We start from the raw sequence: 24,622 nt of genomic DNA on the forward strand, positions 1-24,622 counted from the left end.
CGTGTAAGTGCTGAGAGAAAACCTCTGCTTTGCTTTCTTTTGAAGGCTGTGGGAGTTTGAGTTAGAGGATTTTGACGAAGAGGAAGCCAAACCTCTTCTAAGGCTGGTAAGACGAGAAAACCCACAAGACTTTTTTTTCATTACGTGCACATAACCTTTACACATAAGCGCACTGTAAATGTGTTTTCTGTTTCAGGTGTGGGCGGTGAACGTCAGCAATAAAATGAGGGACGTTGAATTTGAAGCCAGGTTGCTTCTTCAGTTCCCAGAGGCCGTACCTCCTAAATTTCAGTGAGTCACATGTAACATACAGTTATTAACCCTGTAAGACCCAACCCATCAAAAAACAGCCAGAAAATTCAGATTCTTTGGAACTGAGATGTTTATCAACCCTTTAAACAAAAGCCACACATGAGTTCTTTGCTATGTCATGTTGTGTATGATTTACTTTTATTGTGTATTTATTTTTTGTATCACATTTGATACACTGGGTGTTTTTGGCAACTTTGTGTTAACGACAATGTTAACTTTAGACTAAAAAAGAGTTTTGTCCACAACATTTAGAAATTATAGCAAGTATTGATCATGTTGATGAGATCGAGGTCTCAGAAACTCATGTATGATACAAAGGTGGTTACAGGGTTAACAGTCCAGCTACAGTGTTTCAATATTTAAATGATGCTTTGAATATGTTTAACAGATAACTCTTATCATGTTTTTCTACAGAGCACCTAAACTCCTCAGCGCGGTGAAGGATTACGTTGAAATCCTGAAAAAGAAGCAGCAGGAACAGCCTAACAGCAAACTGCTCACCGCGCAGGAGGTAGTGGTCGAGGTAGTTCCCCGCGTTCTCCAGGGCTTCTGGGAGCTTCCTCCTCGTCCCCTCCTAAACATGGCCTCCCAGAGTCTAAGTATCCTCTCCACCAGTGTCACCAAGGCCACTTTAGATCGTGTCTCCAAGAGCCTCACGGCGATGGAAACACAGGCCGTCTTCACCCGCTCTATCCGAGACGATCTGGTCGACAGCATCCTGACGGAGATTAGACAGAAATTTCCTGAAGAAATTCTGTCTATCCAAGTTGCAAACTTTGCACCCCTGTTGCTGAAGACCATTGCTGATGTAGCAAGGATCCGGATATGTGAAATCTTTGAGCCCCCTTCAAGTCCTGATGTGAAGAGCACAAATGGTGAGCGCTCCTCTGACGGCCTTTCAGTGGCAAATGTTCCACCAGCCAAAGAAGCTCTGTCAGAAAGTGTTGCAGAGCCCGACGTTCCCTGTGAGGAACTTCTTTCTGAAAGGGCATCCAGTCTGAGTACTCGAGACCTTACGATCGAAGGAGCTCTGTCAGAAAGTGTTGCAGAGCCCGACGCTCCCTGTGAGGAACTTCTTTCTGAAAGGGCATCCAGTCTGAGTACTCGAGACCTTACGATCGAAGGAGCTCTGTCAGAAAGTGTTGCAGAGCCCGACGCTCCCTGTGAGGAACTTCTTTCTGAAAGGGCATCCAGTCTGAGTACTCGAGACCTTACGATCGAAGGAGCTCTGTCAGAAAGTGTTGCAGAGCCCGACGCTCCCTGTGAGGAACCCTATGGCGAGTCCAAATCCTGTGTTGAAGGTGAAGATCATATGATCAACGGATCTTGTTCTGAAATTGGGCCGGTTCCTGATGTTCCCTTTGAGGAACCTTTTCCAGAACCTGAAGCCAGCATGAAGTCCGAAGACCGTCAGATCAAGAAGAAGAAAAAGGGCTTCTTCAAAAGACTGAGAAGTCTGTTCTGCTGCTGTTGCAGACCAAAAGTCACCGACTGACACTGAAGCTGTGACCCAGTGTTGGTGTTGCAGTAACTCTAAATATGTAAATATGTTCCTTAATGATTGTTCTTCATGTTTTTGGGGGTTTCTTTAGTTTTCAGTGGGCTGGGTGTTTTTTCTCCTCCGTGTTCTTTACTTGATTCTTGTTCATAGTTCCTGATTTGTTTTCCTAGTTCTTGTTTCTTAGTTTGTAGTTTCTTGAGTCCACCTGAGTTTCCAGCAATAAAAGCTGCCGATTCAAGTTTCATTCCACGTAAGAGTCCTGTGTTTGGGTCCTACTACCTGCCTGTCACAGCACACCATGACAGAAACTTTATAAACTCATTCATATTTCTACACGAGTCTCCAGCTATGTTAAATATTTTTTTTCTTTCAAACATTTGTAAGAATCTCTTATGGTTCTCAAAATACTTCCACAAGTCCAGTAAGTGTAGTGCAGTAACATATTGATGGTATTATTTTTAATAATTATTTATTATTTTTAATGCACTTTGAACTGAAACTGGTATATAAAATGTACTTCCTGTAGAAAATGCAGTGTGAATGCTAATAGCTGAATAGCTTGAGTTGAATTTTTATAATTGCTGAAATCTTTGGTGAAAAACATGTTACAGTTTTTGCCCGTTGCTTGAACACATTTTGCAAAACGTCGCTCATTGTGCCAAAACTCTAAACACAAGTAAACATGACACATCAAAATATACCATTCACATCTGTGCCAAACTGAAACTCTGCTGTCAAAACCTAACATTCCTCTGTCAAGATGTAACTCTGTTGACAAAATGACACATACTTGCATCACATGCAGATCAGATCAGGGGGACACACTAGTCTACTTCATATAAAACACTGCAGTCTTTCATTGTCATTGTTTATTCTGAAGGCACATTTTCAGGAGACACAAACAACCAAAAAAAGCAAATAGGCCTACTCAATATTGTCCACTGCAGCACCATCAATTCAGATAAAGCAAAACACAAACATAATACAGTAATAGAAAAAACACTATACTGTACACACAAAAAATCATGACAATTGTGCATACGTGGGCTCATGGATCCCGCCGTCTGTTGGGGTCTGGCCACAGGACCTCATCGACATCGCAAGCAGTGTCTTCTCCCGCTGGGCACCGGGGAAAATATCCTCTTGCATGTCGAAACCATCCATGGATTGCTGTCACCTGAATGTAAATAGAAATATATGTGGTGGCCCCTAGAGACAAAACACGTACAAACTCCAAAGCACATTTCTAGCTTGAACTGAACTTCCAAAACAGAGCTACCTAGAACAGCGGTCCCCAACCCCCGGGCCTCGGACTGGTACCGGTCCGTGAGTCGTTTGGTACCGGGCCGCGAGAGTTGAGGCTCAGGTGTGAAATGTCTGGTTTTCAGGGTTTTTATCGCTTTTCAGCGTTATTTTGTTATCGTTTTTATCATTAACTCGGTTTTCCTGGGTCTTTTCACGTGTGTTATGAATAAATCTTCTTTTTCGGTACCGGTACTAGTTTTATTTTGTTGTATTTATCCGCGACACCTTAAAGGCCGGTCCGTGAAAATATTGTCGGGCATAAACCGGTCGGTGGTGCAAAAAAGGTTGGAGACCGCTGACCTAGATCACGTAAATGACACAATTGAAAGCATGAAAGCATATGTGTATTGTTTGTGTATTTATGCACAAGCATTCATATATATTCAAATCATTAAAAAAAAAAAGTTCATTTGCCTGTTACTACCACACACCAAATCTGGTCGTGGTACTTGGTGAACTGAGAGACACAACAGCAGAGGTCACTATTAATGCTATAAAAGAGGCCTTTGCAAGACATGCAGTTGCCGAGACTGTGGTATCGGACAACAGGCCGCAAGTTTCATCAGAACAGTTCAAGCACTTTGCTAAAGAGTACCAGTTCACACATGAAACGAGCAGCCCCAGGTACCCCCAAGCCAACGGGGAGGCAGAACGCGCTGATCGTACCATTAAAGACTTGAGAGGACTGTGACTACAGCAGAGCACTGCTAGCGTGCAGGGCCACCCCACTGGAACATGGGCTCTCACCGGCACAGTTGCTCATGGGGAGACACCTGCGTACCTCTCTGCCACAAGCTGCTGCGAAGCTGGTGCCAAAGTGGCCCGACCTACAGGCTTTTCGCGAGAAGGATGAGGAGGGGAGGCGTGAGCAGGCAAAACACTACAACCGCAGACATAGAGTCAGGACAGAAGGTGTGGATTACTACTGAAGGAACCACTGGAGCAGTAGTTGGACCTGCCAGTGCTCCCAGATCTTATGTGGTAGAGACAGACAGGTTTTCTAAGGAGAAATAGGAGCCACCTCACACCAACAGGGACTGTTACCAGATCTGGTCGAGCGGTGAGACCTCGTGTAAGATTGGATGTGTAATTCTCTGAAGTTATCCATTCAGGCCCTATTCAAAGCTGGCTTAGGCTGTTAGAGATGTTTACAATTATGTGTTTCGTTTAAATGTAAGTGAACAAGTGAGAGATGTGTATCATTTTAACGTTTGATAATGCTCTGCATTCCTGTTCTTGTGAGCTGAGTGAGTCATTGTGAAGTATGTCTTTAGCTAAAAGGAGGTGTAGCAGGAGACTACTGTACCCATAAGGCTGTGTGTGTGTGTGTGTGGGGGGGGGGGGGATGATCTAAATTATAATATTGCTGACTGTCTGAGGCAAAATTTCCCCAAATCGAATCGAATCGAATCATGGATTGAATCGATTCGGGCAAGGGCGTCGATTTGGCATGGACGGAGGGGACATGTCCCCACCAATATCCAGCGATTATTGAATTGTCCTCACCAATAATTTGATCTCTTCGAGTAAAGAAAAGCAAACCTGATAGAAAGAAGAAAAAAAAAGATCTGTCAACGTCTCATTCACCCAGCAGTGCCGAAAGAGTTAAATTACGTCCTGTACTGGAGTCCTACCTCATGTGACAAATATGGCCAATGTGATTGGCTGAACCTTTCAGGGAGCTCCGTTGAGTTTTAGCAGCGGCAAGCCTGCGCTCCCAGGAGGAGAGGAGGACGGCAGCAAAGAGGAAGAACCTGGATATAAGAAAGTATTTTTCAGAGAAACCTGTAAGTCACTTAAAGCCAAGTTCACTCATAATGTCACGGTCTGGCTGGCAGACCGTGGGGGTGTAGGGAAGGAGGACACAGGCGCGGTGCTCTATGTACAAGCAGTGCGTTTATTTACAGCGATGGACAGACATGACAATAAATCCCGTGCTCTCCCGACTCCCGTGACGTGTCCTCTTCCCAGTGCTAGTGCTCCTGTCTCCGCTTCTCCGTGATGAGCACCCCGTGCTCGCTGTCCTCTCGTCTCCCCGTAACTCCTGGGGACATAAGAGAGAGGAAGCCGTCAGACACACAATAAAGCAGCAGACTCAAACTAGGAACTGGTCGAGAGACTGACGTGAAGCCACGCAATGATCCAGCGTCGGAGAGAGCTCCACCACACTCTCAAATAGCTCCTCCGACAGGCCTGATCAGCTGCAGGTGTGGCCAATCACCTGCCAGGGCCACACACACACACACACACGTCTACAAGCAGGGAGAACGAGGGACAGCAATACAAAATACATACATTATAATATTAGTCCATAACTGCTCAGGGTCCTGGGTCTGACACATAAAATGTGTCCGTCACAATAACGTTGCAGGCTATGCTAGGCTTTGGCCCACATCAGTCTAAAACTGTATGTAACCATGAATAACGTGTTTTGGAAACTAACAGCACAACATGCAGCACTGTTAGTTCTCTCAGTCTCAGAGCAGCGTTTCTAATTCTAATCTAAGTGAAGCTGTCAGAGAAAACAGCAGCCTCGAGCAGCCAGGATATTAGTTTACAGAGGCTGTTAGAATTATATGCCTAATGTTAAAATGTTGGTGACACAAGAATTTCATCTTAATGGCACTGACGTATTCATAGGTCATAGTTATGATTTTGCAAATATTCCACCTTGTAGTGCAGTTTGCACAACTTGTTTTAAAAATGCACTCAGCCTACAAACATTACTGATCAGTCAAGATCTGCACAAAGTGACAGACACACTGAAGCAGCTCCACATTTTATTCTTATTGTCATGTATGTCCTATTTGTCAGGTGACAGAAGAAGCAACACAAAGCTCAGAGAGCAATGGTGACACAAGATCACAGGTGGAATTGGATGATGACGCAGAATGAGAAGAGCGAAAGTGGATCGCTAAATGAAACGGATGAACCAGAACTGGTTTGTAAAAATGCTGCAGCTTCAGTGGTGTGGAACTGGTTTAGCTTTCGTCCGTCAGATACACAACAAAGCACTATTTTTGGTAGAGCATGCTAGCGGGCCGTCGTTATTACCGTGTTGTTTGGAAAATACGGCGCACTTAAAATCAATCCTTTGATTTTTCTGAAAGTCGACAGAGCCCCTTATAACCCCGTGTGCCTTATGTATGAACTCTGGTTGTGTTTACTGACCTCGAAACGATTTTATGTGCACGGCGCTCGAAAATCTGTCAGATGTTTCAGTACGACTTTGCTAAGCTACCACCGCTTGATGGATTGTCGGAGCGTTACGGCTGTCGTAGGCAGGAGCCTCGCGGAGTGAGCCATGTCTCCGTGACGACCAGGACACAGCAGTCACGGACGATTGGCTGTGCGGCGAGAAGTAGGTTCAGTTCGTCTATTTTGTTGACGACCGACCGTGCGCTGGTCAGAAAGATGCTCGGGAGCGGTGGTTTGAAAGGCTGCTTCTTTAGCCTGGCCAGCAGGCCCGACAGGCATCCCCGCTTTTGTTTGCGTTCCTTCCGCCGCCTGCGTTTCTTGGCAGAGCCGATAACAATCCACGGAGCACCCGATGTTCTCGCTATCTCCGGGGGGATGTTGTGCACCCTCTGATAATCACTGGTAATGGGGATCTGGCTGTTATATCCGATCTTGCATAATTCCAGATGGTTGTAGGAAAATTTGGCTTCACAATAAGGAAAACAAAAGAAGAAGAAAAAGTGGAGAAACAAAAAAGAAAGGCACCCAAGTGGAGAGCATAGAGCCGCTGCGTCTGTGCGCGCCGCCATCTAGTATACTTCTTCTAGTACACAGCCTGGAGGTGTGTTTGGGGTCATTGTCCTGTTGAAAACTGGTCCCTAAATGCAATTTCTCAACGAGAAGTTTGGGCTCGGGTGAGTCTGCGTGCTGAAGATATCTACCTATTCAGAACCATGGTAACAGGGTTCTGGCTGATCGGAGCTGGCTTGAGAAAGCGGAACCGGCTGTTCAAACCCCCACAAGGCTGCCCGCTGGGATTGGAACGATGGGAGAGGCGTGAGTTTCTCAAAATGGGCTCATTGAGTCAGCACGGATAAGATCTTGGAGAGGCTACGGCTGCTGTGAATACTCAGAATAAGATCTCTGCCTGCAGACTGGATACATCTCGGAAGGGCTCGCTCAGAATAACATCTCTGGGCGCAAATTGGATGACATCTCGGGGAGGCACACTGCCGTGAGTTCTCAGAATCGGCTCCTTGAGCACAAGAATGACAACATCACAGAACGCAAGTATGGCGAAGCTCGCGGCTCTCCAACGGGAGATTGAGAGACCAGTGTTGGACTGTAGAACTGCTTTGAAATTCATATGAGCTGTTCGCACTAAAGTAAAAAGCACCATCACTTATGCGGAGACCCTCTCGGCGCCAGCTGTGGGCTCAAGGCTGGAGCCGAACAAAAACACCCTGATAACGACTGTGTTGAGTCTGTTCCTTCCTATTCCATGCAAGGCCACCTGGGTTGGCTGGAAGACTGTTTACTTAGCCTGGCAGGGCGAAGGACACTGTCTCAGCTGAACCCTGGACACACACACACATACAGGGAGTGCAGAATTATTAGGCAAATGAGTATTTTGTCCACATCATCCTCTTCATGCATGCTGTCTTCCAAGCTGTATAGGCTCAAAAGCCTACTACCAATTAAGCATATTAGGTGATGTGCATCTCTGTTGATAGGTTTGTAGCTTGAACCCATCCGCTGGAACGTTGAAGACAATATAATTACACTGCAAAGCAAGACACAAGTAGGCAAAGACTTCATGTTTCTCGTGCACGGGAGAAATGACCGGACAAAGCGCCATTCCTTCGCTTGACCCCAGTCACTCTCGTCCGTCCTCCCGTACCACTGTTCTTTTATTGAGGTTACATGAATATGCATAGGTTCATTAACATATGACGTCTACATACACACAAAGAGTACCTTGCCTGTGTGTGTGTGTGTGTGTGTGACTTGTGTGAGGTCAAGATGTGACCCTGTGAAGACTCCCCAAAGCTGGTGCCAGAAGTCTGGGTCCATCTAACAAAAGGCTCTTATACTTAAACAGATATACGTGTGTTTGCTATACCATAAATCAGCAAAAGAAGATACGACCTCTCCTCTGTAGGGGAGTGAACTCACCCCCCTCTTCATGCTACACAGAGTTGTTACAGACCTCCTAGAATGAGACATTCTTTCAATCTACAAATGATTATATACTTCTAAGCATATATAAGTAAATATTTCTAAGCATAAATGACAATCAACAATACAAAACCTATCACTCCCTATTCTGGTATTTTAAAGAGTACTTAGCAGAAATATTAAACAACCTAACTAATAGGGTTGCAAACTCCCAGCAAAAAAAAAACTAAAGGGAACCATCGCCCACCCTCTGCCTCGTGATGCTTAATCGACATAATCGACTTTAATTTAATGCATGTATTTAAAAAAAATGCACAGAAATCAATTATTTTTCAACAACAATTAAATAGATTCAACATCTTTCTTCAACAGAACTGCAGACTGCACAGATGGTATCTTCCCAAAGGAAAAAGTACTATAACTTACCAGGGTATATATTAGACTTAATAGTTACTATATACAATATTAGATTTCTATACATTTTACGTTAGATAAAAACTTTGGTTGTAAGATTCAGATAATTATTTATTAAAAGCGAGACATTTTAAACGAGAATAAGAAAGAAAAGTATTTCTTTGTGCCCCCCTTTTCCCTGTTAATGCCCCAGCTGGCCCCCTGGCAAAACCGTGCTAGACCCGCCCCTGCACAGTTACCAGCTGTCAGCTACTTATAGCATTAGGCATTAAAGTAATATTAAATAAATTCTAACAACAGCTTATCAAGCTTAAACGTGCTGCTGTGGTTTATCTGCTGGTTTCCTCTTTCTGGCGCAAAGTGGGAAACAAACAAGAGAGACGGAACTTGCGATCAGCTGATCATTGATTAGTTTCATGATTGAAGTAGCAGCAGGAGAGGGAGGGGGAGAGGAGGCGCGGCAGTCGCTCCATATATCGGTTGTTAAGCTTAACGTGGGAATGCGTTACAAACATTGAGAGAGAAACTTACAAACTTGCTTTACTTCTCTAGGACAGCTTTCACTGAAAAGAAATGCCGATTTGGAAACATGTAGCGAGGCGCTAAATGCTCCACCAGACAACCGAGAGGTCTCTTGTTGTCACATGCAAGAAAGCATGCTCTGAAGAATATCCAGGTAGATAACTGTGGCGATATGTTGGTTATATTACTTTAAAGTGCAACTGGCTAATTCTTATTTTAGCCAACTCGAAAAGTAAAAATGATGCAACGACCTTGAAATAACATTTATCTCACTGAAACATGTCATTTAAATAAAAACATTTACTGAAATTAAAATAAATATACTGAATATAATATGGCTCAGATTTAATGGAATATAATGACCCTTTTGTGTTGCTGTTAAAGAAAGGGATAATGTGTGATTACTGCTTTTAAACTATGGGCTACAAACTAAATCCTTTTATTATTTCTGTCCTCGGTTTTAACTCATTAATAATCATTAGGATGAAGCCCCCTAAAAAACAACGTAAAGGTCATGAAAATGTAAACAATTTGGCATTTTGATGATGCATCATCCACATTAAAAAGTAGAGATCATATCAGCCCTGTATTTACTTGTATCGGATACATAAAACATCTTTCCGTATCGCACAGCACTACAGAAAGCTCTTTTCTAGGGTTGTATTAAACATCTGTAACTACCGTAACTCCTGATCCATTTCCTCAATTAAAAGAAGTCCAATGATTCCTGAGAGCAGCAACTCTGCACTTTTCATTAATATTTGCATCATTACGGTAATCCCAGGTACATTGTTGCAGCAGCCCCGTGAAGGCAAAGGTTGAGAGAATAGTGAGTGAGCGTGATGGAACAATGTTATCACACGTTTGGCTTCTTTTTACCATGTTTGTTTGTTTTGTTCTTTCATGTGTTATTTACCACGATTTGGATGGTGTTCTGCCTCGAGTTACCATAATGTCCCTAACATCACAAAAAAGCACAGAGTTGCTGCTTTCAAGAACTGCTGGAATTTCTCATTTGCCCCAATGGTTCAAGACTCAAGTTAGGCTAAAAACACTGGGACCAGTTTAAATGGGTTCATCTGTGTCAGCTGCATCGTCACTGCTGCTCTTATGTTATGTGTTTTTGTTGAAAACTAGGTGCTGTTTGGGCTTAATGATGTCAAACTTTTCATTCACTTGTTTGCTCCTAAATACGTTTCTATTGCAGGTCTTTTCCAGTTGAAAATGTGAGTGAGCACTACACAAATTACTGACACTGAAATACACTGAAAAGAAAAACAACTAAACTAAATCCAAACAAAAACAACTAAACGAAGTAGTTACACACGTTATAGAATATATATACTGGGCATACAAGCCTGGCCTAAGCTTTCTGTCAGGAAGACTGCAGCAGTCCAGGAGTTGGGTTAACTGTCTTTAAGTCCCACAGAAGAAATGTTTACATCAAAGTGCTTGCCAGGCTTAATCCAAATTAGGTACAGCCATACTTGAACTTATCATTGTATAGTATGTGGGACTATGAGCAATGGTTTTCTGGAAACAGAAACAGGCAATTTTATCATTAGTAGAGTCACAAATAACTAGAAAAACAATTGAAAACATAATGTACTCAACACAGCAATATCTCACAATATCCACAAGGGGTCACTATAGCTCATATATTGCCTAAATAGCACGTCATACAAATTGCCAATCATAAGGCACGGACATGGCAAGCTAGCCACAGTTAAACTAAACAATAGAAAAGTCCTTTATTTGTAATACCGCTGGATGTAATGACTGCGGGAGATTACAGCCACTGCTATTAACTTAGTGCCAAATAATCCTACCAACATGGTATCAAAGAACTGAGGCATAACTTTAACATGCACAAACAATTATAACAGCTTCATGCGAGTCATCCTGCCAAAAGGACTAACACTCACAGGTTCATAAACACACAACTTAATCACACGAAACAACTGCGATGCTCTGCAGTGGCACCTTTAGTCACTCCCACTCTGCGTGCTGAGCACATGCCCACTGATACGCTTATTTCCTTTGAGTGTGCTTGATTTCTGCCTCTAGACATTCTGAGGCCGAGTCAGAGCAGGAAACTTGAGCACACGTGGTCTCATTAAATCAGACAGCTGGAGTCATTTAAAAAGGATCTTTTAAGCAGTGCTGTCCCTCAGCTTCATAGTAGATCCATCTATGGATCAGTTTGAAAATCCTAGCTGTCTTCTTTCTAGTTATCATGTTACAAGATTTTAAGAAAACTTGAACGCTGATCATGAGTTGAATGCCACTGATCTTCAAAATCATCCAAGCTTTTTGATAAATGCACACAAAAGTCGGGTGTCCATGCCACCCGCATGCAAGGTGACAAAAATACCCCAATCAGCCTTTCAAGCTGACAGCTAAAGAAACCATTTCACCAGATTTAGCTTCTTGGATATTGTGTTCACTATACTGTGTTCAAAATGTACTTCTCATTTAATAGAAGAAATGTAATCATGTCAATTTAGAGGATTTCAAATTCTCACTCCTGTTAATTAAAAAAAAGAAAAAAGTAGGATAAGACATGAGAAACTCCTTGAAAAGGACAGTCTCCATTATAGCACCTCATGGAAGCTTTGTTAGACGACCTGTCATTAAAAACTAGAAAGACCATCCAGCATCGGGAGCTTTCAGACTTCCAGGTATGACAACAAGCCTATTGCTGGTTTGCCCACTCTGACTGTGTCAGTATTTGCTCCACATACCAACTGCTCTGACCCTAAAGTAAGCCAGAATCACACACAGCCATATGTAGGCACATTCCAACCACAAAGAATAACTGGGGATTCTTCATCCTGTAAACATCCTGAACAACTGGTTTTGGTGGTTTGATGGGAACAGATCCTCACCTGATCAGGAATACCAACGATCACCCCACCACTCATGTCTTGTTGGGAAATGTTTGCAGTCCTCAAGCTGTGAAAGTCATCAGGTGCAGCAGTCATGAATACCATGTAAACATCCCTGTTGGTAGGACAAACAAATAACAGTGGGATTCATTCGAGAAAACAGAACTTGTTTGATTCCCTGTCTGACAAAAAGAAATTAATGCAACGTAAAAATTAGATTTAAAAAATCAGCAGCATCATATGTAACCAGGTCCTAAATTACATATTGTTATAATTACACAAAATTTGTTCTAAAGCCCAAACTGCTCCTGGTATATCTGACTTTTAGCACCTCCAAGCCTGTAGTCATCTTGGTTATTAGTTAGGCCCCTCCCCCGTGTGTCGCTATGTGTATAGGCACTGTTAATGCTAGCATGAACAGATCATTCTTGCTGGCTGTTGTAGTGGCTTGAGCTAACTCTCATCCCAACTGTTTATATTTGGTTATAGGAGCTGGAGTGGGCATTAATGCTCCACAATTTACAAGCTGGGACCTGCCGCTAATCCATGGTTAAAGCCTTTACCCACATCAACACTGCAGGCAGAGGCTAACATCTGCAATACTATTAATAATTACACATAACTGTAGCAACAACAAAGAGAGGCTCGAACAAGAAAGGCTTGAAACCCTTAGAAAAGACTGATCAGAGTTGGTTCAATGAACTCTGATCGTGTTCATTCGGAGTTAAGCTCGTGTGTGTTTAGAGACAGAAAGCCATCATGTTACCAGGATTCTCCAGAGAAACACAGAAATAAAGAGCAGAGCCTCCATCTTCATTTAGTGGACAGAGGAATATGATCACAAATCAGTGTGGGCCAAAATTTGTATCTTAAAAACTAGGAGGGGATAAAGTTATACCAACATACTATAATATTTTTATAATATACACTAGCAAACTTTCATGCTGTGTGTGATATTAAAAATATTGTATTGTGTGATATCACATTCTATTGTGATACAGCATTTTAATCTGACCTTTGATTTCTAAATGCTTCATTAAACTGTCAAATATACAAATATAGACAACTGTGGGATTTGTCTAAAGTATTTGCATATGCCATAGAAATGTTAGCACTCACAGTTTACTGGGCAAGGTTTATGCAACGTTTCAACAAGACCAGTCCACTTATGACAAACGCGATCATACGAGCATTATAGTACGATGCAGTCTCTGCATGATATGACTATCTATTCAGCTGTAACCTGACAGGGACAAAGTCTAGGAGACAGAAACTGAAGATAGACACCATTTACTGATGGACCTGTTATATTAGGTGACAATTCCACGTGAAAGTCAAAAGAAATAAATACATACAGGGCAAGTCTTTATGAGGCAAACATGATGTGCATCTCACACGAAAGCGATTTAGGTGATTTTCTGTGAGAAATGTGTAAAAAGATCCGTACTCTGAATTTCAGATACTATTGATCTGTTTGTTGTGTGTCTGAGGGTTTACGCAGGGACGTTTTGTGTAAGCACTGATTGCTACAGTAGCATCCAATCAATGCTTACAGTGCAAAGAAACTGGCCTACAGTCTGACAGCTGCATTAATGTCTACACAATCTAAGAGTTTGAAAGATGGACACACGTGAGATGATCATAAATCCACAACAGAATCCTTTCTGTCCTAACATACTGATGAGAAAATAACTGAAGCACTCGTGTCAAGAACAACAACAAAAAAGGGAAACATGCCTAACTTGGATTTCAGTGATTGTGAAAACAAACATATGCAAATGAATTTCCTCTGTGCGCTTTGCCTAATTCAGGAAATCACTATCAGTCAAGTTGAGTGTGAGTCAGTGAGTATGTTCTGTTCACATAGACTGTTACCTCAGGGGCTAACTTACCAGATGAAATGAACCTTTATGGAACGGAAACCCAGAATTTGTTTCAAGTCACATTTTAGCTTAACCTGCATGGTGGAAAGTGCCTGTACCAGAGACATGATTGTTGCTGCTTAGGTTAAAATATCTAGTATATGTCAATAATGTAACAAAAAAGAAGAAGAAAATCTGTGGCGGTGTAAAAGTCCCACTAAATGCGTCTCTCGGTGTACATCTAAACTATATAACGATTAACCGCCAACTGTGAGTTCAATTTAAATTTTCCTTTACAAATGTGTGTTTGTTTAGGAAGGAAAAAAATGTGTGCGCACAGTGTTCGGCAATATAGACTCAAAGGCAGCACCAAGACTGGCACGAGACTATTTCCACTGCACTGAGGGTGGGAACTCCAGGCCTCGGGGCCGCTGTCCTGCAGGGTTTAGATGTGTCCTTGATCCAACACAGCTGATTTAAATGGCTCATTTTGAACGTTGACATATACATCAAGGAATGGACCAGCCACTGCACTGATGTTAAACCAGTTCAGAAGTTCATTTATCATCATGAACCACCAATTTATGAGCAGACAAACCAAAGTACACTCCAAGATTCAGTTGCTTGTAGAAGCACGTTTAGCAGCAACAGCTCAAAGTCATTGTTTTCTGTATGACTATCAGTCTCTCACATCATTGGGGAGTCATTTAGGCTCACTCTTCTTTATAATGTTGCTTCACTTCATTGAGGTTTGCACAAATTTGTTTATGCAAAACTCACGACCACACTACTTCTATTAAGCTGAGCTTTAAACTTTCTAAAATATAAAACCTGCTAGACACCGGTGTTGTGCCAAAAAGTGATTGTCTGCCAAAAAGTGATTGCTCGTATTTAAACTGCTATAAGTAACTTGTTGGGCTATAATATGTGAAACATATGTCAAATGCTTCCCTCATGGATGACATAAAGTCATCTTGAGCCACAAACAACATTCGTGTAACAAGGTAGAAGCCGCGATCAGTTTTTGGCAGCGACTTTTATATAACCTTTATTTATGTAGTTAAAAAAAAATCTCATTAACATTAAACATGTCTTTTGTAAGAGTAAGTTGGCCAAGAGGACAGCAGCAATGGCAGCAAATATTACAATAGTTCAGTAAAAATATTTTAAGTGGGGATAAAGGAGCGGATTGGTTATAATGTAAGTACAATAACACAGAGTTGTAAAGACACTTGAAACACAGATTTCTTTTTAATTCTATATAAAACCCCTTTGTAAACCCTGTTCACCGATGTTAGGGTCCCTGGGTCGTTGACCCAGTGTTTTGTGTTTTTGGTTCTTTGATTTTGTTATTTCATTATATTCTAGCTTTGCTTTATGGGTTTTAGGATTATTCTTAGTTTAGGTTCTCTGGGTGGGGTTTGGTTAGAGTTTTAGTGTTCTGGTTTTCTGTCTGTGTTCCATAGTTGCTGTCTCCCCTATCTGCTGTATCCCCACGTCCAGTCAGTGGCTGTATCCCAATTCAGGGTCTGCAGCCTTAAGGGCCGCATTTTAAGGCCGATTACGTCAGAGCGACGCGACGAAGGCTGTCCCAATTCGAAGGCTGCTCGAAATGCGGCCCCCAAATGCGTCCTTCATTTCCCTGAATTTTAAGGACGTGGCAGTGTAGACTTCGTGGCCCAACATATCCCAGAATGCATAGCGCGGCGGTGGGTGTGGATAATTTTGCCGAAATAAAACGGCGGATGAGGGGCGCCCGAAGAGTAAACTTTAAGTAAGTACTGAATATTATGTCACTTATTTATGTGCAAATGTTTAATAACGAAGAACATTAAAACATTACTGTTGGCCACATGTCGGCAAAGTTATGTGACATTAGTGACGTTTGTACTAACTTGGTTTTAAAGCCTTTACTTTAAAATATACACCGTTCACTAGCTGAGCTTAATCTTACAGAGATTGATCAAAGCTCATGTAGAAACAAACAAACAAATGCACAAAAGATTTTCTCCTTCATTTCTGTCAAACACAGCTGTAAGACACGTTTCCAGCTGTTGGTATCATGGTTGCTAGGCAACCTGGGCAGCGCAACGGAGGCTAGACCGTCCCATTTCACAAGCCTCGCACTTCCGGCCTTAGCGGTCTTTGAGTACGCGGCCCTTGAGGATCGTTGAGGCTGCGTACTTTAAGGCTGCAGATCCTGAATTGGGATACAGCCAGTGTCTGTGTCTGCCCTGGTCCCACGTCTCTGTTCCCTTTGTTATAGAGCCTGCCTGAGTCTGTGTTATGTTTCCTGTTTTACTTTGAAAGTCCATGTCTGATGTTAATGTGTCTGGTTTTGCTTCCCCTTGTCTCGTTAGGCCTGATTTGCCCCAGCTGTGTTTCCCTCCTGTTACCCATTCCCTGATTGCTCCCTCTGTGTATTTAAGCCCTGTGTTTCTTTGTGTCGGTGTCGTGATCTGCTTTCATTTATGCTGTGTGTTCTGGCTGCCTGGTCATGTAATGTTATTTGGATTTTTGTTACGTTTTGCCACTTTTTGCCATCCAGCAATAAAAGCTGAGTTTTGAGTTACTTTCCGCCTCCGAGTGTCTGCACTTTGGGTCCTTCTACTTCCACTCTTGCCTGCACACAGCCTTAACCTGACAACCGACGTCTATTTACCAACGTACGTAAAGATATTACACATAAAAAATACACAGAAACATTGGAAATCACTTTTTGGCACAACACCGTAACCTCTCCAGAGGTGGTATCAATATTAATGTCTCTAAACCCTATAAATGTTTCTTTTAAAGTCTGACGAAAGGAAGGAGCTGCGAGAAGTGTGCCTCTCAACCGGTGGCTCGCTCAATAACGTCTGGCTGTGCAGCTGAAACCTTTTTGACCCACCAACAGTCACACAGAGGCCACAAAATCTCACATGCGGGTTTCAGTCTTTCAGGCGGAGTCTCTCTAAGAAATTCTAGTTTTAACTTCAGTTCAAATGCTTCATCTTCTGTGAATCGAGTCAAATTAGAAAAAAACTAAATATAAAACAGGTTTAAATGAACAAAAAAGAAACTCATCTGATCATTGTTAACATACACAGTGAGCACTCATGCAGGTTCATCAAGACTTTGCTTTTCTAAAAAAGATCTAAAGATTTGCATGAGGAAAAACTGAATAACACCTTTAAAATGTTAGTTTTTCCCTTTTTTGTTCGATTGTAACGTGATTAATACAAAATATTTTAAAGAAAACATTTTAAAAAAGAAAAACTTGCCTAATTAATCATTTTATCCTGTGATTTCTTTATTTCGCAATATTTTTTACTGATTAAACATGTTGTTTGTGTCATTGTTACGGCTGCTTTGATGATTTAGGATTCAGTTTTGCTGCATGTTATCATTAAATCCTGTTTCGCCTGGTTTGCAAGAAAAATAACAGGAGACAATGTGATTAGGGCTGAGTATCAATTTCAATTCCTACAACTGCTTCAGTTCCCATTAGTAGTAATACCTACACTTTTTTGATTTCACTTTTCTAATAGTTTCACAGGCTAATAGTTTTTAAACAGAATAGCACAAACAACATGTATCCCTTTAGAAATCAAACTGTGATACTTCTAAAAGCACATATTCACACCGAGCCACACTAGCACTGTATCAACCCCCAATGTTCCTTTAATGCAACTAGCCCTATAATTATCTACTAGTCACAAACACACTGCAACAGTAAGACTTGTTGATTACACATAGATGATTTATCTACTTTAGGAGCATTTGACTTTTTCTTTAGCGCTCCGAAAAGACACAGAGGCTAATAGTTTTAAATAGAGCACCACAAACAACAGCAGGTATTCCTTTAGAAATAAACTTTTCTGGTGTTACTTCTAAAAACTACAGATTCTTAACTAGTCACACTCTGCAACAGTTAGACAGAGTGGGTTACAGTTAGGCCCCCAACAGTCAGCAAAAGAAGTCATAAAACAATAAAAGAGGCTCCCTTTATCAAGAGCATCCCAGCACTCACACATCCCAACTGTAGTTCCATAGTTTTTCCACCTTTTTCATTACAAACAGTTCCTTTATCTTATCTTATCATGTCAGAGGTCAACTGAAACCATGTCCACCTGAACCTCCAAAGGTTTTGCACCTTTTCTTACACCCCACACCTTTATCTCTGCAGGCAGACAATTACACCTCCTACTGACTAACTGTACCTCTATAGTTTCCACCTTTTTTCATTACAAACTGCTCTTTTATCTGTCAATTACACTTTCTACAGACCAACTGAACCTCCATAGGCTTTCCACCTTTCTTCTTTACATCCTACTCTTTTATCTCTACATCTCAGAGCCCAACTGAAACCAAGTCCACCTATATAAAAACACCCTAATCAGAAACCCTGTATTTTTCCTCAGCACTTCACAACTACCGCAAGGTATAGCATTTTAACTTTTTACTTTTTCGGATCCCAGACACAGCGGTGTGAGGTACTTAGCACACAGTTTGGACATGTAGATAACATCGTTTGTTTGGAACACAGCAGCAGAGAGGTAGAATTCACACGAGTTTAATTTAATCAAACCTCATTTTACGGATCTAAGTGGCTCCTCATCACGAGCCAATTCACCATTTTATTTAAATATCTGAATTTTCGGAATGATGATCCAAGCGGGACACAGAGGCTGCTAGTTTTAACACACCAGAATGCAAATATAAATAAAAGCCTGACTATCCTGAGAGCTGCAGCGACACCGTTCTTTCACACGGATGCCTGGATGTGCGTTGGAGCCGACTTTGCTACCCGCACAGAGCGTTTCTGACCTACGGGCGCTGCTTATACAATAGAGAAAAGCAACAATATAGCGCATTTCTCTGCTCCAAGACATCCCAGGGCCTTTCACAAGGTAAGCATGTCTGTTATACCCAGAGCATAAATGTCTGGATGTCAGCGCTGATTATTCAAACCCTGTTTAAAATGTGACACATATGTTGTCTGAAAACAAATCCTCTAAATTTGCAAAGTTACTGATTTAAAAATATATTTTCAAATTTTTAGTTGCATGACAAACATATGATAGACTCTTGAGCATATTTATTTATATAGCTACATTCACAATGGTATAACCGTGCTAAATAAAAGATGCCCAAGCACCAATGCACTCTAATGCAAACCTCTAAAAAAAATAAATATTCTTCTTAGGAAGACCAGAGAGCAGGGCATTACAGTAATCAATACGACTGGTAATAAAAGCATGCATCAGCATCTCCGTGTTGGCCCGAGAGAGAATAGGGCGGACTCTGGCTATATTTTTTAGATGATAAAATCCAATTTTGGTTACATGTTTAACATGTGGGATAAAACCAAGCTCAGAGTCAAAAATAACACCCAGGTTTTTCACTTGTAGCGAAGGACATAGTGAAAATGCCTCTAATTTAGACAAGAGTTTCTCTCTCTGAGCCTCAGGACCGGTGCATGGAGGGCTGGGGCCTCTTCTGCCCCCCCAACGGAGACCACGTAGGTAGTCGGAGGCTGTAAGACAGCGGCTCTCTGGAGAAATCTGATATCTCAGGAGGATGACAGGATTCAACCAGAGAAGCTGCTTCATTATAAACGAGGTTTATAACTGAAATCTATGATACACATAAACACCCGTCCATGCACTTAAGTAGTGAGTGAGTATTCACTCCAGTGATGAGCTGTGAGAAAGAAACTGCACACACAGCGATCGGGCGTTATCAGCGACCATAAGATTATTATTGCCAAGCAAGGACCCGCAGCTCGAGCAGGCTGAAGAAATCCTTTAATGCTGATGCAGGCTTCACAGTGTAGAAATGAGAACTCTAAGAAACAAAACAACAGAAGTCATGTATGAAACACAACACAGTTAACATGTGAAGCACTTACAGTTTTTTCTGATGGCTTGAGCACATTTTTGGTAACTATTGGCAATTTTTGCAAAACTCTACACACAAGTAAGAAAACTCTTCACCCAATCAGCAAAACATTGTAGTTTCCTTGTAAAAGCGAATAAGCCTTAACTTAACTGATTAACTCTCCACACCTTTGGAAAAATGGTATTTTTGTGTCCAACAGTTAACACAAGCCATCATCTACTAAGCACACAATGCACCAACTACACACTGATGGTATGAATGAAAAACACATCTGGCTTTTGCTTTCTCTGTGCACAAGGTAGGCCATGTCAGATTGAGCTCATACTTCTGTTATAGATCCATCCAGTGCTACAAGTCTTTGTGCAAAGTGACTGTACTCACCGATTCTCATTTCAAAATGTCCTCATGATGCCTGCTACAGTGTAGCAGCTCGAGTTAGGCTGGACCCGTTGGCCAGCTTCCCTCAGGGTCACTCCACGGTTGATGACATGGTCCACTATTGTAGCTCTGATGTCATCAGCAATTCTATTTCTTACTCTTCTTACCCGTCCTCTCCCCCCTCCTCGTCCTCCTCTTGCTCCTCCTTGTCCTTGTCGTCCTCTTCATCCTACTTCTTCACCTCCACGTCCTCTTCCTCGGCCTCCTCTCACTCTTCCTGCTCCCTCCATTGTACTCCACACACAGAGCTTACCTGTATCATAGTGCTTAGGCTGATTGCAAAGTGAACTAATTATCTAAAAAAGCTTTCACATGTGGCAGTGTGCCAGACAGTTGACAAAATAGTGTAAATAATGGCCATAAATGTGTATAGTTTTGCTAGGAGTGCGTTGATCATTTGGAAATTGAGTGCAAAGCAGTGAGTTGTGTTTACAGTTCTGCAAAAAGAGTGCTGTGCAGTGGATTGTAGCTACAGGTTTGCAAAGTGTGTGTTACAAAATGGCAAACTGAGTGCAAAGCAGTGTTTGTGCTTTTAGTTTTGCACACTCAGTGAGTGGTTTTGCTATAAGTATCAATAGTTTTAGGAATTGTGCTGTAAGAATCACAGTTAGGGTTTAAGCATTCAGAAAAACCTGTAATAAACGCACACGCATGCGTCTTCAGCATTACTGGGTTTCTGCAGCTCCTGGTTTCCTGTTTAATACATTCACACAAGCAATCAAACGCTATGAATCGTTCCACAATGTTTGCAGTCACTTTTCTTATCCCTCCTGACTCAAGAGCATAAAGCGATCTACGTTAGCTCTGGGAATTCTGACGGTCGTTCAGTAAATCTTTGTTTAATCTCTTTATTTGCTTTTTGGAGAAGTGAAGGTACAAAAACCTCGTCAATCAAATTTGCTTCGGTGGACAGAAAACAGCCGTTGTAGACTGTTTGGGGTTACCTTTTATAAGTATTGAATTTTCAAAAGTGAAGTCAGTTCTTCTGACCAGGTTCAGACCAGGATGAACACAAGTATGATACTGGACCCACTAGAGAACTGGTCCCAGCTGTGGGTTCACCTCCTCCTGCTGAACTCATAGGACAGACTCTAATGTAGCATCACGTTCATCGGTCACTCCTGACCTCCTGTGAAGCATGACGAATGTGTAATTAATGACTTCAGTATTTGGGGGCATTATTGCTCTAAAAATCATATTAATAGTATTATTATTATTGTGCTTTAGGCTGCACTGATAACGCAGAGGTCTCTTCTTCCTCTGGGCTGTTTAAAGGGCCAGTTTGTCCAAAGCTGTGTATATACCAGCTGCTGTCAGGCTTCAGATGTCTGCATTAGTCCACGGTCCACTGTTTGTAAGCCATTGCTTTACTGCAAAAGTTCCCATCTACTGTAAAGAAATGGAGATAAGCAGGCACATAATATGAAAAGGCATGCTGGAGCTGACTTTGTCTTTTCTGATCCATCGGTTTGTGTGGCTCTTTCCACAGGAGGGACCTAACCCACACTTTATTTACTTATATGATAAGTTTAGTGGAGTGGAGTGCAAAATACACAGTGTTTACTTTTAATTTAACAACATGAAGCTGCATCAAGTTTCCATGGTGACTGCTCAAGAAATTCTGCATTCATAAATAAACATCAGACTGTCAAAAGAGCTCATCTGTGCGAGACCACCGAGCTGAGAGCATTTTCAGGTCCAGATCCCCCGTACGCCATCGTTGGAGAGCAGTTGACGTTTTTCTTCCTGACTTTGATTTGAACACGTTTAAATGGAAAAGAGTCAAGGAATCTATAAGCCTATCAGGGTATGTGACGCTTTTGCTTTTACTGCATTTCAGTAATTTGAAGAATTTGATGTCGTTTTAAAAGTTGACAAACTGAGAATCATTTTAAGTAACAATGACTAAATTGCTATTTCTTTGACAGGTGTTGTTCAACACACCGATTTATGAAACAGCTGTAAAGATCTGCTGGTATCTTCCGGGCTACAAGGCTCAGGTTAGACCCAGATTCATGCAAACCAAAGCTGACAGAAAATATCAGGTCATTTCTGAGGACCTGAGAGTGGTGGTGATTAAATGTCTCCTTTACTTTTAGGTTGCGATAATGACGGAGTTTCTCAGACTTCAGCAGGAAGATCTAATTCCACCGAACCTCACTGCTGAAGATCTGAGAGATCTTTTGGTGGAGAAGAGCAGGGAGACGCTCAGAGAGCAGTGAGTTACTGTCACGCCTGAAAGTCTGTTTGTGATGACGTGTAAGTGCTGAGAGAAAACCTCTGCTTTGCTTTCTTTTGAAGGCTGTGGGAGTTTGAGTTAGAGGATTTTGACGAAGAGGAAGCCAAACCTCTTCTAAGGCTGGTAAGACGAGAAAACCCACAAGACTTTTTTTTCATTACGTGCACATAACCTTTACACATAAGCGCACTGTAAATGTGTTTTCTGTTTCAGGTGTGGGCGGTGAACGTCAGCAATAAAATGAGGGACGTTGAATTTGAAGCCAGGTTGCTTCTTCAGTTCCCAGAGGCCGTACCTCCTAAATTTCAGTGAGTCACATGTAACATACAGTTATTAACCCTGTAAGACCCAACCCATCAAAAAACAGCCAGAAAATTCAGATTCTTTGGAACTGAGATGTTTATCAACCCTTTAAACAAAAGCCACACATGAGTTCTTTGCTATGTCATGTTGTGTATGATTTACTTTTATTGTGTATTTATTTTTTGTATCACATTTGATACACTGGGTGTTTTTGGCAACTTTGTGTTAACGACAATGTTAACTTTAGACTAAAAAAGAGTTTTGTCCACAACATTTAGAAATTATAGCAAGTATTGATCATGTTGATGAGATCGAGGTCTCAGAAACTCATGTATGATACAAAGGTGGTTACAGGGTTAACAGTCCAGCTACAGTGTTTCAATATTTAAATGATGCTTTGAATATGTTTAACAGGTAACTCTTATCATGTTTTTCTACAGAGCACCTAAACTCCTCAGCGCGGTGAAGGATTACGTTGAAATCCTGAAAAAGAAGCAGCAGGAACAGCCTAACAGCAAACTGCTCACCGCGCAGGAGGTAGTGGTCGAGGTAGTTCCCCGCGTTCTCCAGGGCTTCTGGGAGCTTCCTCCTCGTCCCCTCCTAAACATGGCCTCCCAGAGTCTAAGTATCCTCTCCACCAGTGTCACCAAGGCCACTTTAGATCGTGTCTCCAAGAGCCTCACGGCGATGGAAACACAGGCCGTCTTCACCCGCTCTATCCGAGACGATCTGGTCGACAGCATCCTGACGGAGATTAGACAGAAATTTCCTGAAGAAATTCTGTCTATCCAAGTTGCAAACTTTGCACCCCTGTTGCTGAAGACCATTGCTGATGTAGCAAGGATCCGGATATGTGAAATCTTTGAGCCCCCTTCAAGTCCTGATGTGAAGAGCACAAATGGTGAGCGCTCCTCTGACGGCCTTTCAGTGGCAAATGTTCCACCAGCCGAAGAAGCTCTGTCAGAAAGTGTTGCAGAGCCCGACGTTCCCTGTGAGGAACTTCTTTCTGAAAGGGCATCCAGTCTGAGTACTCGAGACCTTACGATCGAAGGAGCTCTGTCAGAAAGTGTTGCAGAGCCCGACGTTCCCTGTGAGGAACTTCTTTCTGAAAGGGCATCCAGTCTGAGTACTTGAGACCTTACGATCGAAGGAGCTCTGTCAGAAAGTGTTGCAGAGCTCGACGCTCCCTGTGAGGAACTTCTTTCTGAAAGGGCATCCAGTCTGAGTACTTGAGACCTTACGATCGAAGGAGCTCTGTCAGAAAGTGTTGCAGAGCCCGACGCTCCCTGTGAGGAACCCTATGGCGAGTCCAAATCCTGTGTTGAAGGTGAAGATCATATGATCAACGGATCTTGTTCTGAAATTGGGCCGGTTCCTGATGTTCCCTTTGAGGAACCTTTTCCAGAACCTGAAGCCAGCATGAAGTCCGAAGACCGTCAGAGCAAGAAGAAGAAAAAGGGCTTCTTCAAAAGACTGAGAAGTCTGTTCTGCTGCTGTTGCAGACCAAAAGTCACCGACTGACACTGAAGCTGTGACCCAGTGTTGGTGTTGCAGTAACTCTAAATATGTAAATATGTTCCTTAATGATTGTTCTTCATGTTTTTGGGGGTTTCTTTAGTTTTCAGTGGGCTGGGTGTTTTTTCTCCTCCGTGTTCTTTACTTGATTCTTGTTCATAGTTCCTGATTTGTTTTCCTAGTTCTTGTTTCTTAGTTTGTAGTTTCTTGAGTCCACCTGAGTTTCCAGCAATAAAAGCTGCCGATTCAAGTTTCATTCCACGTAAGAGTCCTGTGTTTGGGTCCTACTACCTGCCTGTCACAG

General features: G+C 42.1%; 2 protein-coding genes across 2 annotated transcripts; both read left to right on the forward strand.

Moving 5' to 3' along the window:
* Positions 1 to 2,057, forward strand: LOC145423970 (uncharacterized). Its single transcript, XM_080296811.1, has 2 exons — positions 1 to 291; positions 727 to 2,057. Exons 1-2 carry the CDS (start codon positions 179 to 181, stop codon positions 1,805 to 1,807), a joined length of 1,194 nt encoding a protein of 397 aa, XP_080152937.1. The 5' UTR covers positions 1 to 178; the 3' UTR covers positions 1,808 to 2,057.
* Positions 2,058 to 22,527: 20,470 nt separating this feature from the next.
* LOC145424442 (uncharacterized) lies at positions 22,528 to 23,937 on the forward strand. The gene is made up of 2 exons (XM_080297779.1): positions 22,528 to 22,808; positions 23,244 to 23,937. The coding sequence occupies exons 1-2, from the start codon at positions 22,696 to 22,698 to the stop codon at positions 23,935 to 23,937; spliced, it is 807 nt and encodes a 268-aa protein (XP_080153905.1). The 5' UTR covers positions 22,528 to 22,695.
* Positions 23,938 to 24,622: the final 685 nt, after the last annotated feature.

Source organism: Astatotilapia calliptera, chromosome 23 (assembly GCF_964374335.1).
Source record: "Astatotilapia calliptera chromosome 23, fAstCal68.1, whole genome shotgun sequence".
Classification (NCBI taxonomy): domain Eukaryota; kingdom Metazoa; phylum Chordata; class Actinopteri; order Cichliformes; family Cichlidae; genus Astatotilapia; species Astatotilapia calliptera.

What these genes read in the sequence shown, in the direction of transcription:
- LOC145423970 (XM_080296811.1), top strand. Translation starts at nt 179, where the DNA reads ATGTGTTTTCTGTTTCAGGTGTGGGCGGTGAACGTCAGCAATAAAATG. An exon ending in GCCGTACCTCCTAAATTTCA is followed by an intron (nt 292 to 726) that starts GTGAGTCACATG and finishes GTTTTTCTACAG; the next exon opens with AGCACCTAAACTCCTCAGCG.
- LOC145424442 (XM_080297779.1), top strand. Translation starts at nt 22,696, where the DNA reads ATGTGTTTTCTGTTTCAGGTGTGGGCGGTGAACGTCAGCAATAAAATG. An exon ending in GCCGTACCTCCTAAATTTCA is followed by an intron (nt 22,809 to 23,243) that starts GTGAGTCACATG and finishes GTTTTTCTACAG; the next exon opens with AGCACCTAAACTCCTCAGCG.